This window comes from Euprymna scolopes, chromosome 39, assembly GCF_053919585.1.
Source record: "Euprymna scolopes isolate OS-2025 chromosome 39, ASM5391958v1, whole genome shotgun sequence".
NCBI classification, from domain to species: Eukaryota; Metazoa; Mollusca; class Cephalopoda; order Sepiida; family Sepiolidae; genus Euprymna; species Euprymna scolopes.
Genome location: NC_136520.1, coordinates 76,772,601 through 76,790,100, shown reverse-complemented (window position 1 = coordinate 76,790,100; position 17,500 = coordinate 76,772,601). Strand labels below are relative to the sequence as shown.

The following is a 17,500-nucleotide window of genomic DNA, read 5'->3' as shown; positions in this document are numbered from 1 at the left end:
ATGGATGGAAGGCAGGGGATAACTTCCATTTATACAGTTTCAGTTTTCATGCTTCCATGTGATGCTCCTTTGTGTTGGACATCTATAGCATTTTCTGTTTGTTGTCCAGTTTGTGTCTGTAGCTCATGCGTGTTAGTCTCCGCATTCAAGAATTTCCCTTAATATTTCAGCAGTTTTCATTATTGTTATCTATTGTAATTTCTTAGCCATCCCTCTGATTCTAATCGCTCGCATTAGTTTTTCAAAGTTTTTTTTAGTATTGCTCCTAGTGCTCTTACTGTTAGTAGTGTTATCTTGGCTTTCTTCATCTTCCTTTTGAGATCTTTGATTAGATCCGTGTATTTGATCCGGTTCTCTTTCTCTTTTACTCTGTGGTCTGCTCGGACGGCAAAATCTACAGTCTAGCAGGACTTCTCCTGCTTATTATTATTATTATTATTATTATTATTATTATTATTATTATTATTATCATTATTATTATTATTATTATTAAATATCATCATCATCATCATCATCATCATCATCATTATTATTATTATCAAATATCATTATTATTATTATTATTAAATATCATCATCATCATCATTATTATCATCAAATATCATTATTATTATAATTATTATTATTAAATATCATCATCATCATTATTATCATCAATTATTATTATTATTATTATTATTATTAAATATCATCATCATAATCATTATTATTATTATTAAATATCATCATCATCTTTATTATCATCAGATATCATTATTATTATTATCATTATTATTATTATTAAATATCATCATCATCATTATTATCATCAAATATCATTATTATAATTATTATTATTAAATATCATCATCATAATCATCATTATTATACTCAAATATCATTATTATTATTAAATATCATCATCATCATCATCTTTATTATCATCAAATATCATTATTATTATTATTATTATTAAATATCATCATCATCATCATCATTATTATCATCAAATATCATTATTATTATCATTATTATTATTATTAAATATCATCATCATCATCATTATTATCATCAAATATCATTATTATTATTATTAAATATCATCATCATAATCATCATCATTATTATTATTATAATTATTATTAAATACCATCATCATCATCATTATTATTATCATCATCATCAAATATCATTATTATTATTATTATTATTATTATTATTATGTTGATAATAAAGTTTTTGCGCAATTTTTAATTTTCATTTCAAATGATGTATTTTCAAAAAAGTTTTCGCTATAATACCTTTACTTTATATATGATTTTAAAGATCATCATTCGCTCTATATAATCGTTTAAATTGCAATCATTTTAAAACAATTGTCTTCTTTCAGTTGAATGCAAGATCGAAAAAAGCAAATTCGCACAATGTTTCTTATTTCAATTCAAACTAGGCCGAAAAGCTACTGAAACAGCTCGCGATATAAACGAAGCGTTTGAACCAGGAACCACTACTGAACGCACAGCACAATGGTGGTTTAAGAAATTTCGTGGCGACGAACAAAATCCTGTAAGATGATGAACGTAGTGGTCGGCCATCGGATGTTGACAATCAATTAAGAGCCTTCGTCGAAACCGATCCACGCATAACTGTTCAAAAACTTACTTCTGAATTAGACGTAACGTATACGACGATTTCCAACCATTTGAGAGAGATTAGAAAGACCCCCCCCCCAAAAAAAAAACTTGATAAATGGGTGCCTCACAAAAACAACAATAACAACCAAAACAAACGCTGTTAATAAGTATCATTCTCCCTTCTTTTACGCAACAAGAACAACCCGGTTTTCGACCGGGTTGTGACTTGCAATGAAAAGTGGGTTCTTTACGTTAACCAGCGACGCTCAGCTCAGTGGTTAGACGCCGATGACACTCCACAACAATTCTCCTAAAATGTCCAGTACATAATTGATAAGCATTACTAAAAACTTATTGCAACAGCTATTTCTTATTGTTTTTTTTTTGTGATACCTATGGTTATTTTCTCTTACATTTGAATAGCCACAACTCTCTTGAAGATTCCAGTACTCATGGAGTTCTGGATGATTTGCGTCTGTTCTGAATTCTTCAATAATCATTGAACATTAACAATATGAAATATTATGAAATTAGAAACGCGCACTTGTCGTTCTTATGTTATATTCATACACAAGACGCTTACACTAAACTACAGGACAAAGAATAAATCAATCAAAGGTTGAATTTAAAAAAAAAAATCGAAATATTTGCTATTTGCTTACCTGGTCATAGGAGACCATAATTTGTTTCTGTTTAGCCAGCGTTGTGATACACTGAAGGTCATTTCTGAGATCTGTTTTACAGCCAACCAGCATGATAGGCTGAGTCGGACAATGTTCACGAACTTCTGGAAACCACTGCAAAAATAAATATAAAAAAATAAAGTAAAACAGTTTTATAATAGTCATAAGTGTTAAAAATTCGGCACAATCACATTGACATACCGGTTCCCGTCAGCTTACCGAAGTTAAGCAACAATGAACCCGGCTAATAGCAGATGAGTGACCATTTGGGAATACTAGGCGCCGTATAGGGTGTCGGGACAGCAGTATTGTCAAAGGAAAAAAGTTAAGGCGCCTCCTTCCCTCCGCTAGTCTGTGGTAGACCCCTGGGCAAGGTCGAGAACTCACCTTAGCCCTCCATTAGGGTAATGTGAGATCATGGAAAGCAGATGATTGATGAAATATGGAAGCAATGAGGAATAATTCTGTTGATAGTTTCGTATCTTGCTGTGCTGACGTGTAATGCAGCAGTGTCGATTTATCTTAGCAAACGGAAGTGACGAAACCGCATAACTTTTCAAGAAGATTCTTTCTCATTCCGCTGAAAACTTCAAGCAGAGCATACAAGGAAAAATCACCTGCCCCAAATCCTCAGTGAGTGTATGCATTGACGCATGATAAAATGTACACGACATAAGTCATCCATTTCCCATATCTTTCTCTGTTATTAGCCGGGTTCATTATTGCAATTGTTCATCTGCTTGAATAAATGTTCCATTAAAAGAATTCTCTGCATTTGTGTTAACTTCGTCAGACGACTGCGGCTAATGGCAGCGTGTAGAATATTATAATTAATATTATAATTAATATTATAATTAATATTATAACTTTACGACAATACAACATCACATCAGTATATGTGTACTTCTAGAAATGTAAAAAAAAAAAAATACTTTTAAGATTTTTTTTATTTTATTTTAGGGTTGATAATTTGCACTATTTGGATGTTTAGGATAGCAATTCTCATCTGGGTGTCGGCCGATGTAACCTCAATATGCGAGGTGCCTTAAATAAGTTTCCAGACGTTTTTCGTATAGGCATTTTTATTGATAGTACACACATGAAACTCTTGTCCCTGCCGAAGTAATCTCCTCCGGCCGCAATGCACTTGTACCGTTACAATAACTTCTGGAGGGCCCCATGGAAGTGCTCTTGTGTGAGCATGTCAATAACCTACGTCACAGCCTCTTTCATCTCACTAATTGTCTCATAACGACAGCCTTTAAAGTAAAACTTTTTTTTAGCTTAGGAAATAACTAAAAGTCATATGGAGCAAGATTTGGACTATAGGGAGGGTGAGGAACTCTCTTGATGTCCATCTTTGTCAAATCTGTGCACTTATTATCCCTATATACACACGACGATTCTTATTCATGAAATTCTTTATTTGGCCAATCAACTCTGGTGTTCTGACTTCCTTACATATCCCAACCTCTTATCATTCCTCACAGACTACCTGCCTTCCTTGAGTCTCTCCTCCCACTGAAAAACTGATGCTCGATCCATGCAAGATAGTCCAAGAGCAGTCTGAAACACTCTATATGTATCTGTAACATGTTTTCCCAGCTTAAAACAGATTTTTATTTCATATCGTTCTTCTAAAAATGTCCTCACGTCCAGATTGCATTTTAAAAGTTCACCAGCTGTGATAATCAGGCTTTAGTAGGATGTATTCCAATTCCTGCTGTAGCTGTTCATTTAAACCTGAACTCATAAAAATTGGTCAGTCATCTCATAAGATGTATAACAATAACATACTGAATTTTTAAGCCTAAGACAATTTTAAATGCTTGTACAATAAAAGTTTGGAAACTTATTGAAGGCACCCCGTAACATTTTTTTGAACATGAGGATCTTCTTGTGAAATCTTTACGTCACACTTGGGAACATGCAGGTCATTTCTAATGGAATCCTTTATTTAATAAACGGGGGTTATATTGTTCTCATTTTGTCAATCCTTACTAGCACTATCTATTTGGAGAGATTGTAACACAGTACAGACGCGCGTATGGCGGCTGTATGCAAATGCCGAGCCGTGTGCAAAATTACGTCACGGCAAGGAAGAAAAGAAAAAGATAAGAATAGCGTGTGCGCAGACCAGGAATCACGTTCGAGAAAATTACGTTCAAGAAGATCATGATCACGTTAGAGACGTAGGTGACGTCACAATCGTAACGAGAAGTCACGCATGGCGGAATAATGAGGAATGAAGGTCTTTTCTTAAAACCTGAAACAGTGAGTTGAATTTGCGACAAAACTTACAACGTGTTGGATCTCTACGTGTTGACGGTGTATTAATATGGGTAACGTTATCATATGCTTGATGTCACTACTGTGTGGGTTAATGTACTGGAGGCTGAACGTATTTACTGAAAATCTGGGAGAGTCTCCGCTTCCGTTAGTCCCCATGGCAACTCATTTTGTGTTTTCATAACAGTTTCTCAGCTAAAATGTTAATAAGCCTTATACCTAACTTGTGCCTCACTCTGCTCGTGGTGTGGTGAAAAAAAAATGCGCTATTATTGAAAAAAAAAAAAACAACAAAAAACAAAAACAAAAAAATGACGGCTTCAGTAACTGTTGTGAATCAGATATGATTCGAGCCAATAGTGACAGTTATTTACAATACTCAACTAAATACAAAACGATGTGAAACCCCCAGATTCAAAGGGTCAAGCACAAAACACTGGTCATCGAGACCTACAAAAACTCTCTTTCCCTTTCTTTCTATGAAGAAGAAGAGGAGAATTGAATTTTTTTTACAAAGGAGTCACCACTTATCAAGGTCCGGGGGCCACTCGAGGATAAGGGTTAATAAGCGTACAGTGGTCAATATCGTAATGATTGTTAGTAGTTAAGACTTGGTAAATTAGATTACTTAAGGGGAACGGCTCATCAAGAATTTGTTTACGTTGGACTTGAAGACGATCATAATTGTATTGTTTTTAAATAGTCGAGGCGTTGAACTCCGTCGAAAAGAGACATTAAATTAATATTTCTATGAAAATACTTCGCTATTTATACAAGTTTTCTATCTGCGACATTCATTTCAGGAAAGCGGCGCCTGCCATTTACTGCCAACGTGGGAAACACTGCGCTTAACAGAGCAAAGAACACAAAAGAAGCGACCCATGCCATTCAGTTATAGCTGACACCATCTCGACCCGTTGATGTTTCTATCGTCCATATGCCTATCGCCATGATATCGTTTGATCGCTTATTCTCCCAAGGATCTGGGTGCCGTGTCCAGGACGTTTCTCAACCAAATAACTCTCCACAGGTAAACGATCACACGCCACACAGTGGTGATATTTCATTATGTTCCACAATGTTAATATATATTTTTAAGATTTCCGGCACTACTTAATCATTTTTGTAAACAAAAAACAAACTTTTTTGTTGTGCATTTTGTAGTATTCAATGTATACTATCAATCGAACATAAGCTGATCATTTACCGTTAGTTGGCAAAGCAACACTTTAAAAATAATTAAAACCGGTTAAAAAACGAACTGAATGCTAACACGTCTTATATGGTGTGCAAAAGGGCGTTTTTTCTTTTATCAGCTTAATAAATACTGATGTCTTATTTAAGGTTTTATCGAGGTTCTTTTTTGTGCTTAAATCTGCTTATGTAACTGTATATCCCAGTGTGTTGTTTCACGCTCAATATACGAAGACAGCTGTCATAACCCGTCATTTCTTGGGGCGTTATTTGAATTTTATGCCAAAATGTGTCTCCTCCGTTTACCCGTAACCCCCTTTCCCACTTTAACCCCTGCTCTCTCTTTATCTCTCTCTCTTTTCCTCTCTTTCTTTCTTTCTTTTTCTCTCTCTCACTCTTTATATATATATATATATATATATATATATATATATATATATATATATATATACATGGGATATTGACTTAAAATAATCTTACTTTTTTACTATCAGTAAGAATAATATGAGTGACGTTCCAAAAGTAATGCCCATTATTTCTTTTTATTCCGTCCGAATACAGGGGATTGAAAATTGCAATGTCATCATGACTTAATTCATGCATTCTATGACCTGAGAGTTTCATCTCTCTCTCTCTCTCTCTTTCTCTCTCTCTCTCTTTCTCTCTCTCTCTCTCTCTCTCTCTCTATATATATATATATATATATATATGAGCAAACAGTTAATGAAATATGTAAAAAAACCTTTAAAATGAGTTAAAAACATATTTAATCTGAAAAGGAAACACTAGATAAATGGATAGTCCTTAATCCGCGGAGTTTCGAAGAAATACTCTCCTTCTCATCAGAGGGTAGGAATTAGCAAAATGCGGGATCGGATTTTGCATGCAGAAGTATTTGATGAAACAACAAATAAGTCAAAGATCTTACTTGAAAACAAAATAAGTTAAGCAGAGGGAATATGGTAAAGAAAAAGGTGATTACACATTAATGGATAGTCTGGTGGAAGATAAAAAATCCAGTGACGGTAAAATCCAAATGTAAAACTTCAAGAAAGTTAAAAGAATTTCCATTTGTACAAGTAAAATCCAAGGAAATCCCGTAATTGGAAGAAAATGGTCCATAATAATCCAAAGGCAGAAATCCATGGAATAATTCACAAAAATGTGTACAAGGAAAAAATAATGTTAATAAAAGAAAAATAAGATGTGCTTTTCACTCTACTTCCGAGACACAACTATATCTTATATATATATATATATATATATATATATATATATAGTAAAACTGTTAATTAGTAAAAACCCGAAGAGAGTGCTCAATACTATTGCAGAGCAAATATGTGTTTCATTTTTATTACCGTTTTATCTGTTTGGTTATATATATATATATATATATATATATATATATATATATATATATATATATATATATATATATATATATATATGTATGCTTCCGTTCAGTCTTGAAAGATAAAGGATACTCCTTAGGGACAGTAGCGCGTTTAATCTCCAACCACACCTCTCCTCAATCGGCACTGGTTAAGTGCAGTGGCAAGAAGTCCAGGACGACTGGAAAAAATGCCGAGAAAAGCGGAGAGCACATACAGCACCTGAAAGTCCAAATGGTCACCCATTTAGTATTGACCAGGTTTATATATATGTGTGTGTGTGTGTGTTTTCATAATAACATTTTGTATTCCTGCACGTCACTAACAGAAAACAGAATAAAGAAAAGTTATAAACTTTATACTTTTCGTATTACTTTTTTATGAATTTTCATATATATATATATATATATATATATATATATATATATATATATATATATATGAAATATATATATTTTATATATATATATATATTAGTGGCACCAAAAAGAAAGACCGCATTTGTCATTTTTTCAAAAACCGTTAATTTAAGCTAAATTTAATGTAACTGTTTAAACAACATATACTTCATTTGATTCGCCTTTTGTTGTTCCAAAAGTTTTACATGTTCATATTTAACTTTTAATTGAAATATCCTATGGCTCACGTCAATTTAAAAAAAAAAACTTTAAATCGAGAAGGCAAAAAGAAACTCCGTAGCAACAAATGAGTTTAAAACCAGCATAAAATATCTACTATTTAGGCAACAAAGCATCTCTAATCGTAATTGTTCCTGGTCCAAGTTATACAATATGCCTCGACTTTCTCTTAGTGATCGTCAGGAGCTCATTAATCTCCACTCTTCTGGTTTATCTAATCGAGAAATCGGCTGCAGATTGACATGAAATAAGAAAACGGTACGAATGACCGCAAAAACACCAAAACACTGGCAGTATTCGTGGTGCCCCTATATCTGGCCGTCCTAGAGTTACTTCGTACAGAGAAGACAATGCTATCAAGATCCGCAGCCTAAGAAACAAATTTGTAACGGCAGTGTAATCTTGTTAAAAATGCTCTCTTTCTACAGTTATTGAAAATATTTAATTTGCGAGGATGTGTTGCAAGAGAGAAGCCAATGATTTCTGTAAAGAATAGAAAGCGCCGTCTGAACTTCGTTAGATGCAATGAAGACCATGACTCTTCGTATTGGTTGGAAGAGATTTTTAGCGACGAAAGCAAGTTCAATAGGCTTGGCAATGATGGTAGACAAAGAATCGGATCTTAGATGCACAGTTTCAACGCTGCAAGGTGGTGGAAGTTCAGGTTTGGTGTGAGACGTTATTAGTGCCAATGGTCCACGGCCTATAGTTCGCTTACAAGGTCGAATTAATTCAACCAAGTACTTTAAAATGTTGACTGAGCATTTTTCTACTCTACTTTGGTCGGAATTTAAATATTTTCTAGTTCATTGTATTTGTGTTACATTAATGTTCTACAGTTACATTTAAATAGCAATATTCCTTTGTGCAGAGTTCTCGATTCGAAGTAATTTTGTTAAATTGACGTGAACACTAGAATACTTCAATTAAAAGCCAAATATGAATATTATAGAAGAATAAAAGGCGAATCCAATGAGGTATAGTTTGTTTAAACAGTTACATTCAATTTAGCTTAAATTTGAGGTTTTTTAAAGTACAAGTACAGAATTCTTTTCTCATATATATATATATATATATATATATATATATATATATATATATATATATATAGATATATATGCATGTATATATACATATGTATATATATATATATATATATATATATATATATATATATATATATATATAGAGAGAGAGAGAGAGAGAGAGAGAGATATGAAAGACGAAATTTTCATTGTGCATGTCAACATACTTAAAGAAATAAATTGTAAGATGGTCAACATCTTGAAATTTGGAATTGTCTGTTGTCATTTATTTGTTATATTTACATAAATTAAAAGAATTAATATGAGTAAAAGGTCAAATACAACTGAAAATTAAGCATATATGTACTTGCAATAACCCTTATCCCTGAGTGGCTTCCGGGCCTTGATAAGTGGTGATCACTGTGTAAAAAAAAAGAAAAGCATATTTTCACACACACACACACACACACACACACACACATATATATATATATATATATATATATATATAAGAGGTTTGATTTCCGTTTTAGAATCGTTGATTTAATTTAAATAAAATGAAATACGCATCAAGAGCGTTTGAAAGGCAAATTGCAACGCAATATTACGAAAATAAACAAATATTTTACTTGTTTGAAATTTATAATTTAAATTTATTTCAGAGTCAAACTCCATCCTCAGTATTTTGTTTCTTTTTTCCTTCTTATTTCTTGCCATAGTGTAAAGTTGGAGAAAGAAAAGTCAGTAGTAAAGATCCGTGCGTTGTCTCTCAGCGGTGGTATTTTGAAATGTCGAGAACAGTGCGTTGTCTCTCAGCGGTGGTATTTTGAAATGTCGAGAACAGTGCGTTGTCTCTCAGCGGTGGTATTTTGAAATGTCGAGAACAGTGCGTTGTCTCTCAGCGGTGGTATTTTGAAATGTCGAGAACAGTGCGTTGGCATTAAATTTGAAAGATGTTTCAGAACCACTCACCAATGTCCTGGTGATAACTAAAAAATGTAGAAACGTTGGTCGATCCGCGTAGGTCCTTTACAATGTGTGTATATAATTATATTTAGATACAAGCTCTACATACGTATTGAGCACTTTGAAAGAAATATTGCTTTTACTTAATGTTAGCAATACTCCTGATCTTAATTAATCATATATATATATATATATATATATATATATATATATATATATATATATATATACGGAGAGTCTGTATGGGAGGAGTAAGGAAGTCAGAACAGCAAAGTTGATTGGCCAAATAAAGAATTTCATGAATAGGGACCGTCGTGTGTCTATAGAAACAATAAATGCACAGTTTAATATCAGTTTAGGGACTGTACACACACTTATTTTTTATTTATTTTTTTTTTATTACATTTTCACCCCAAACAAGGCACATTGCCACTTTGGTGTAGGGGGCTACTATCAGGGGAAACATCTACTGGGGTACTATGTAGGGATTAGGGCAGCGAGATGTTGGTTCACGTTGCACTTGAACTTATGCATGTCAGTACAGTTGGGGAAGCAGTGACCTGGAATGGAATTCCAAAGTCTAGCAGTTCTGGGGAAGAAACTACTGGAGTAGAAAGATCTTTTACATCTAGGGATCTCTACAGTGTGGGGGTGGGATTTTGCAGCTTGTCGGGTCTGTCGAGGGTGTTCACGTCGTGGGGGCACAAGTGCTTGCAGTTCGTCAGAGCATTCACCATTATAATATTTGTAGAACAGGCAGAGGGATGCAACGTTTCGACGATGGGACAGAGGCTGAAGTTTAGATGCCAGTTTAGGGCCTATCAGATTTGCGACTCTCTTTTGAACCCTATCAAGGAGCGAGAGACTAGTAGCCGATGCACCGGCCCAAACACAACAAACTGTAATTTATGAGACAATTTGGGAGATGGAAGAGGCTGTGACTTCCATGGGGCCTTCCAAAAGTTGTTGGAACGGTACAAGTGTATTGCAGCCGAAGGAGATTACTTCGAAGGGGGCTCGAGTTTCATGTGTGTACTATCAATAAAAGTGTCCATACGAAAAAAGTCTGGAAACTTATTGAAGGCACTCATACTTAAGACTACTCTTCTCATCTCGATTTTAATTTTTACAACGTTTCAGCCGATGTAACCTTCAACTTTCTCCATGTGCATTTTGTCGAACTTGGGAATCTTTCTGTCAAACACTTCTGCACAGAATTTCGAACGGAACTCTCTGTATTTATTCCACCGGGGAGGGTAGCATGCTCTCGTTCTGCCAGCAATGGCTCGGGAGCAGTCCTAAGTAATTTGCGATTTTATTTTAAGTGTCGCCCTGTGAGACACGCAGCGTAGTGGATAAAGTGCTTGGCTTACTTCTGTTATAAACTACACGATTCTGGAAGTTGAAGTTTCAGTCCTCAGGGCAGGCAAATGATGAATAAACATATTAAAATAAGTTAAAATTCAGTTTGAAATTCTGTACAGGTTCCCGAGTTGGACGCAGTGGCGCAGTTGATAGAGACGTTAAATCTCTACGGTTCCAGATGAGAATTGTCTGAAGATAGCAGTTTCAAGCCTACCCAAAGCCGGGCAAGAGGCTTACTTGGCCAAAACGTGGTGAGACTACAACAACTACGGATGGCAGTGATTACTGAGAATGCAGTTAGGAGATTTGAAGTTCCTATCCGTCGCGGTTACCACCTGACGAAGGCCAGAGGAATAGTTGGCCGAGACGTCGTGAAACAACAACTAATAAAGATGAGAATAATAGTCCGCAATAAATAAATTAATATAAATAATACTCATCTCAATAATGAATTCCAATTAAAATAATATAAAAAAGTTGTTTTTTTTTTCTGGATGTTTTTTTTTTAAAATGGTGTAAAATCAACCTACATTATGACCTTCGACCTTTTTTTTCACACGCCCCTGACCTTTCACCCCATAATTTACCCCGAAGGAATTCTCAGCTTCATCGTATTATCTGTACGTTAATAATTGGGCGCATTTCAATTGCGAATGATTAATCCTTGTGGGAATCGCAGTTGGTTGGCTTATAGACTGGGAGTTTAGGGTGATCTGACGATGACAATATCAACTACAGGATGGAACGATGAAATTGTCACCCTAGAAAAGACAAAATGATTCCATTTCCGTTTGATGAAAACCGGTTTTCTTTTTTTATTGAAGACCATCTACTAGTTGTGTACAAATCCAAGAAGCGATAGAAGCATTTTGTCATTTCTGAAAGTGACACAATTTAAACGAGCGAGATCGGAGATGTGTCGCTATACAACTCATGCTCTCTACCGATCAAAGTTATGACAACAGGACCATTGCCAGCACCTCCAAAATGCAAATCCAGACGGTTTAATGCTTGAAGGTACAACCCAACGAAGTTTCCGGCCACGGTTATAGTCTTTGATGTGGTTTCAAGTGAGGGGCACATCACGCCACCTCACATATTCGGCTTGAAAGTCAACATCAAAGTATTCCTGGATATCCTGAAGAGTGTGGTGATCCTCTGGTGCAATTAGGTTGCTGCTGGTGGACCATGGGTGCGGCAGCAGGACTCAGCACCGGCCCACAAAACCAAAGAGACTCAGGCTTGGCTTCAGAAGGAGTGCTACGACTTTGTATCGTTCTCTCTCTATCCCTACTCCTTCGACCTAAACCGGCTGAACTACTTCGTTTGGTCATAAGTCGAGAACATCACCAACATGACCTCCCACAAAACTAAATCCAACCTGATCGCCGCCGAGTGTTTGCCGAGTTCCTGCCAGCGCTTGTGAAAAAAGGCATGTTCCGGACCCGTATCGAGGCGGTGATTAAGACTGAAGGCGGCTACATTGAATAGATGGCAGCTCTTCTATATAATCAAGTTATCGGAATTGATTTTTTCAATAAAAGTTTTTGAGATGAAGCTGTAGCTTTCTTTAGGTCAACAACTTTATCGTTCTACCATGTAAACAAGGAATAGAGCCATTTAGACGAAATTAAGGGTCAGTTTTAAAGGGGGAATTCTAAGTGGGGTGTTGTGTAATAATAACATTGTTGCATGTTAATACAGTCTGGGGAGCAGGGAAGGTATTCCAAAGCAATTTGAGAAAAGGAAAAAAAAATCTAAAAACGGAATGAAAAATGAAATAAAGATAATAAAAAGGGAGTATGAAAAGAAAGAAACAAAGAAGGAAAGAAAGAGGGTTAAAAAATAAAGAAACAAGGAAAGGAAGAAAGAGGGAGTAGAAGAAAAAGGAAAAAAGAAAAGGGAGAAAGAAGGGTTAGAAAAGAAAGAAAGAAAGAAAGAAAGGTAGAAAGAACCGATAGAAAAGAAAGGAAAAAATAAGGAAAAGAAAAAAAGTAGTAAAAGAAACACAAAAAAAAGAAGAAAAGAAACACACACAAAAAATAAGAAAAAGAAACACAAAAAAATAAGAAAAGGGGTACGGCAAAAAGAAAGAAAGAAAGAAAGACAGAAAGAAAGAAAAAGTTTTGCGTGAAAATCAACAATTTTTTAAAATTTTTGTGTGAAAATAAAATTAAAAAAACAAAACAAAACATTATTGCGAGCTTCGTAAGTGTCACAAACGTTTTCGATTCTTCGTGGAATCATAATCGGTTGAGCTAATGAACGAAAAAGCTGTATAAAACGAAATCAATCTACCTTAGACACGACATGATCCATTGAATCTGGGTCTGCTACTGAAAAGCAAAGGATGACCAGGTCGGCGTCTGCGTATGATAAGGGCCGCACTCGATCATAACCGGCATCCCCTGGAAAAAAGAAGGAAAATAGCCGTGAAAAAATGGCGTCAACAATTTATATACACACATTATATAAGACGGGAGTTCCAAAAGTAATGCTTTCTATTTTTATTCCACCCGAATAGATCAAATGGATTTGTAAATTGTATTGTTATAATAAATAAACTTATGCATAATTGACCTGAAAATTTCATCTCTCTACTGCAATTATTGACGGTGTGAGACCCTGAGAAAGCAACCGTTGTCATAGACATACGTCAGAAGTAGACCTGTATCAGTGAATTTCTAACAATTAAGAATGGTGGTGACTATGTGGAAAAATAAATTATGGAACACAAAAAAATCGTTCGTTTAAATAGCACCACTCCCGTGTCCGTAGCTCTCTAATTTTTGGATGAAAAATTAGCTTTACTTTCATGTGTGTGTGTGTGTGTGTGTGTGTGTGTGTGTGTGTGTGTGTGTGTGTGTGTGTGTGTACATATATATATGTATATATATATCTGAGGAAGATCGAAGGAGCGGTCGAAAATATGTGCTTTTGAAGGAAACACTCTTGTTTTTTTTTCAAAAGACTTTTTGTATTCCTACACGTCAACACACAGGAAATAAATACAGAAGAGATATAAACATTTTATATTTTTCGTATTGAAATTTTATTCACACACACACACACACACACACACACACACACACACACACACACACACACACACACACACACACACATATATATATGTATATATATAATCATGAGGCACTTATCTAGGGAGGTATAAAAATAATTGTTCATAAGTATTTAAGAAATATCGTTATTTTAATTAAAAATGTCGTAAATATAATAAAAACCCAATTGCAATGACTCTTCGGAATTTTGCAATGACTCTTCGGAATTTTGCAATGACTCTTCGGAAATATCATAAAACATAATTGCAATGACTCCTCGGAATTTTGCGGATTCATGTAAACATGAAAGTATATGAGTTTTTATTCTTCTGATGAGTCAGGGTGGAAAATATAAAAAAAATCGAAATAGTAATTATATAATTGTTTCTGTGCTACGAAGCAAGTATTGTGAAGCATTAAACATTTTAACACGCTGAATGAAATAAAAAGTAAGATGAACAACATTTTAGAATATGGAATATTTGCATATGCTCTGTAGTTATATTTGACATACATCGAGCTTCATACATAAACACATTGGTATAAATAAATGGCCATATATAATTGAATAAGCATATTGCTGCCATAAACACACACGCAAACACGCATACACACAAACACACAAACACTTACGCATACACACACAAACACAGGCATACACATACATTATATATATATATATATATATATATATATATATATATATATATAATTATTTCCACAGCCAAACAACGTCACAGCCCACAGGAGCCATGAGAGCCAACGAACCGGAAGTCCAACACTCGAGTTTCACCATCTATGACTTCCGGTTCGTTGGTTGTCATGGCTCTTGTGGGCTGCGACGTTGTTTGGCTGTGAAAATAATTATATATAATCTCTCACATTCTGAAAATTATATATATATATATATATATATAGTTCTTAATTTAATCCCAGAATGTGTTTTTATTTTAGTATATTTTTTTTTATTTTATTAAAGTATGTCTGAAAAAGCCTCAGGGATAAAAACGTTGATTTAGTGATAGGATAGATTATGTAAATATTATGCAGGTAATTGTATATTTCTTACATTTACATTTTCATCCACATTTAAAATATAAATATTGCCTAAAAGCGGTCGACTAAGTAACTAACAAAGATGGCGCATGTTATTGCCGCTTAGCTCAGTGAAAAAAAAACAGACAGAAAAAAAAGAGCCTTTTAGTGCTTCGTTACGCTTGTTTGTGCTACAATGGCAGCTGTTGGGTTACGCTTGGCGAAAAAACATCACACGTAACGGAATTCGCCATGTCTTAAAAACTGTGCAATGTTTTTGTGTGCCCTCACCTCCCTTATGAAATCGAGGCACACCCTTATTTATTCTTGGTACGTTAGAAAGTTGGGCGATATGTAGTTGAGTCCATTAAATTATCAGGGAGAGTTGGAACAGCATGAACGAGATCCAAAATCAATTAGGCTGGCATAGTTGTTTGTGAAAATGTCGAATTAAATGTTAACATCTATCTATATCAATATACTTACAAGTTAGAAAAGTATTTCATCCAAGGCATGAAAATTGTTAAACAAAATGTTTTTACTATATGCTTTAAAAATAAAGGTACAAGATTCAATTTGAAATTTATTTATCTTTAAAGTGCACTTTTATAAATTTTACAAAATAAGGTATGCAAATTTAATAACTTACTTTGTAAAATGTATAAAAGTGCACTTTGAAGATAAGTAAATTTCAAATTGAATCTTGTACCTTTATTTTTAAAGCCGATAGTAAAAACATTTTGTTTAACAATTTTCATGCCTTGGATGAAATGCTTTTCTAACTTGTATCCTATATTTTTAAGGTTATATTTTATTTAATTTATTAATTTGGATTTTAAAAAAGATGAATGTGATTTTGTATGTATTTATAAAAACTCTCCTACTCTCTATTTCAGATTGTATTTCTCCTTACACCACAACTCATTTTTGCAACCCCCTCTTTGTATTATTACAGGTTTGAATATTCTCTCTGTTTCAGTTTGTAATTCTCCTCACACCACAACACTTTTTGCAACTCTCTCTTTGTCATACATGTCTGAATAATAAGAAAATCTGAATTTTTTTAACAAAAACTTTAAAATAACTTTTTTTAGATTAATTTTTTTAAAAACTTCTTTCGGAACAGAAAATCTTTACAATTTAATAAGGAACATATTTCATATAGGTTTCATCAAAAATATTCAGTAGATAACGAAAAAAAAAAAATAGAGATGAAAATTTCAAAAGGACTGTATAACTGGTTACGCTCAATAGTAGTCCTCGCTAGCGAAAGACTTTGTTATTGTTATTCTATTATTATTATTTAAAACATTTTGTGTCCTGCGTTTTCGCGCGAGGACTAATATATAACTATCGACTTATATACTTTCTGGCTTAAGACAGCATATCTTTCTCTATAGAACATGAATTCCCACTGGAGAGAACTTGAATGCCTACTAGACACTATCCTCGCGTGTCTAAGGTCTCTCTGTACAGGGGTTTGTCAGGAGAACCTAGCACGAGGATACGTTTTCTACAAGTAAACCATGATTAAATATTTAAAATTCCATTCACGGCCCAAATAAAATTTTCTCAGTATGGATAGCCCGTACTAGTTTTTTATTAAGAACTAACAGAGGTATCCGGCGTTGCCCGGTGTGTTGAGTAAGTAGTGTAATCAAAACAGTAAGCAATTTGGGTAGAGAGAGGTGTTAAAGAAATGGTAGTAAGCAGGCAGGCTCGAGCCCGTAACGCGAAGGAGAAAAATAAGGTTAAAAAATGTAACGTCTTAACCGATGCGTCCATGGTAAAACCGGAAGTCGCAAATGTTGAAATTAAGGCTAGTCAATCGAAAGGAGCCGATCTTGCACAAATGTCGGCGGGGAAAACGACCCCTCATTGTAGAAAACTGGCGAGTTGAGGGTGAGGGAATTAATGTTTTTGACCAATTTTTTTGATATTTGTCGTCCGAGACGTCGCCCTTCAAAAAATATCAATCCCGTGAAAATCCCTCGCGTGTGTGGAAAGATTTGGGCAGACATACAAACACACACACACATTTTGCCTTATATATATATATAGATGGTGAACTTTCTCTCAAGTGATGTTACCTCAAGTAATTTAAGACTGCAATTTTTTGTTTGACAGGATGCTTTCATTACTAAATCTTCTAAACGGCCATGGAAGATGTGTTACGCCGGCTCCATTATTCCTAAGTGAAAAAAATAACGATTCGAAATAATCTTTCTGTCTCGACTGC

The 17,500-nt window shown here is 34.4% G+C and overlaps 1 protein-coding gene across 1 annotated transcript in view; it reads right to left on the bottom strand.

Moving 5' to 3' along the window:
* The window catches only part of LOC145263882 (rho-related GTP-binding protein RhoE-like), a 373,571-nt gene that overhangs the window by 1,479 nt on the left and 354,592 nt on the right, over positions 1–17,500 (bottom strand). Inside the window, exons 3-4 of the mRNA XM_080120964.1 lie at positions 13,463–13,572; positions 2,276–2,410 (exon numbers count right to left, since the gene is read on the bottom strand). Of these exons, the coding sequence (XP_079977090.1) occupies positions 2,276–2,410; positions 13,463–13,572 (245 nt within the window). The remainder of the gene's footprint in view (positions 1–2,275; positions 2,411–13,462; positions 13,573–17,500) is intronic.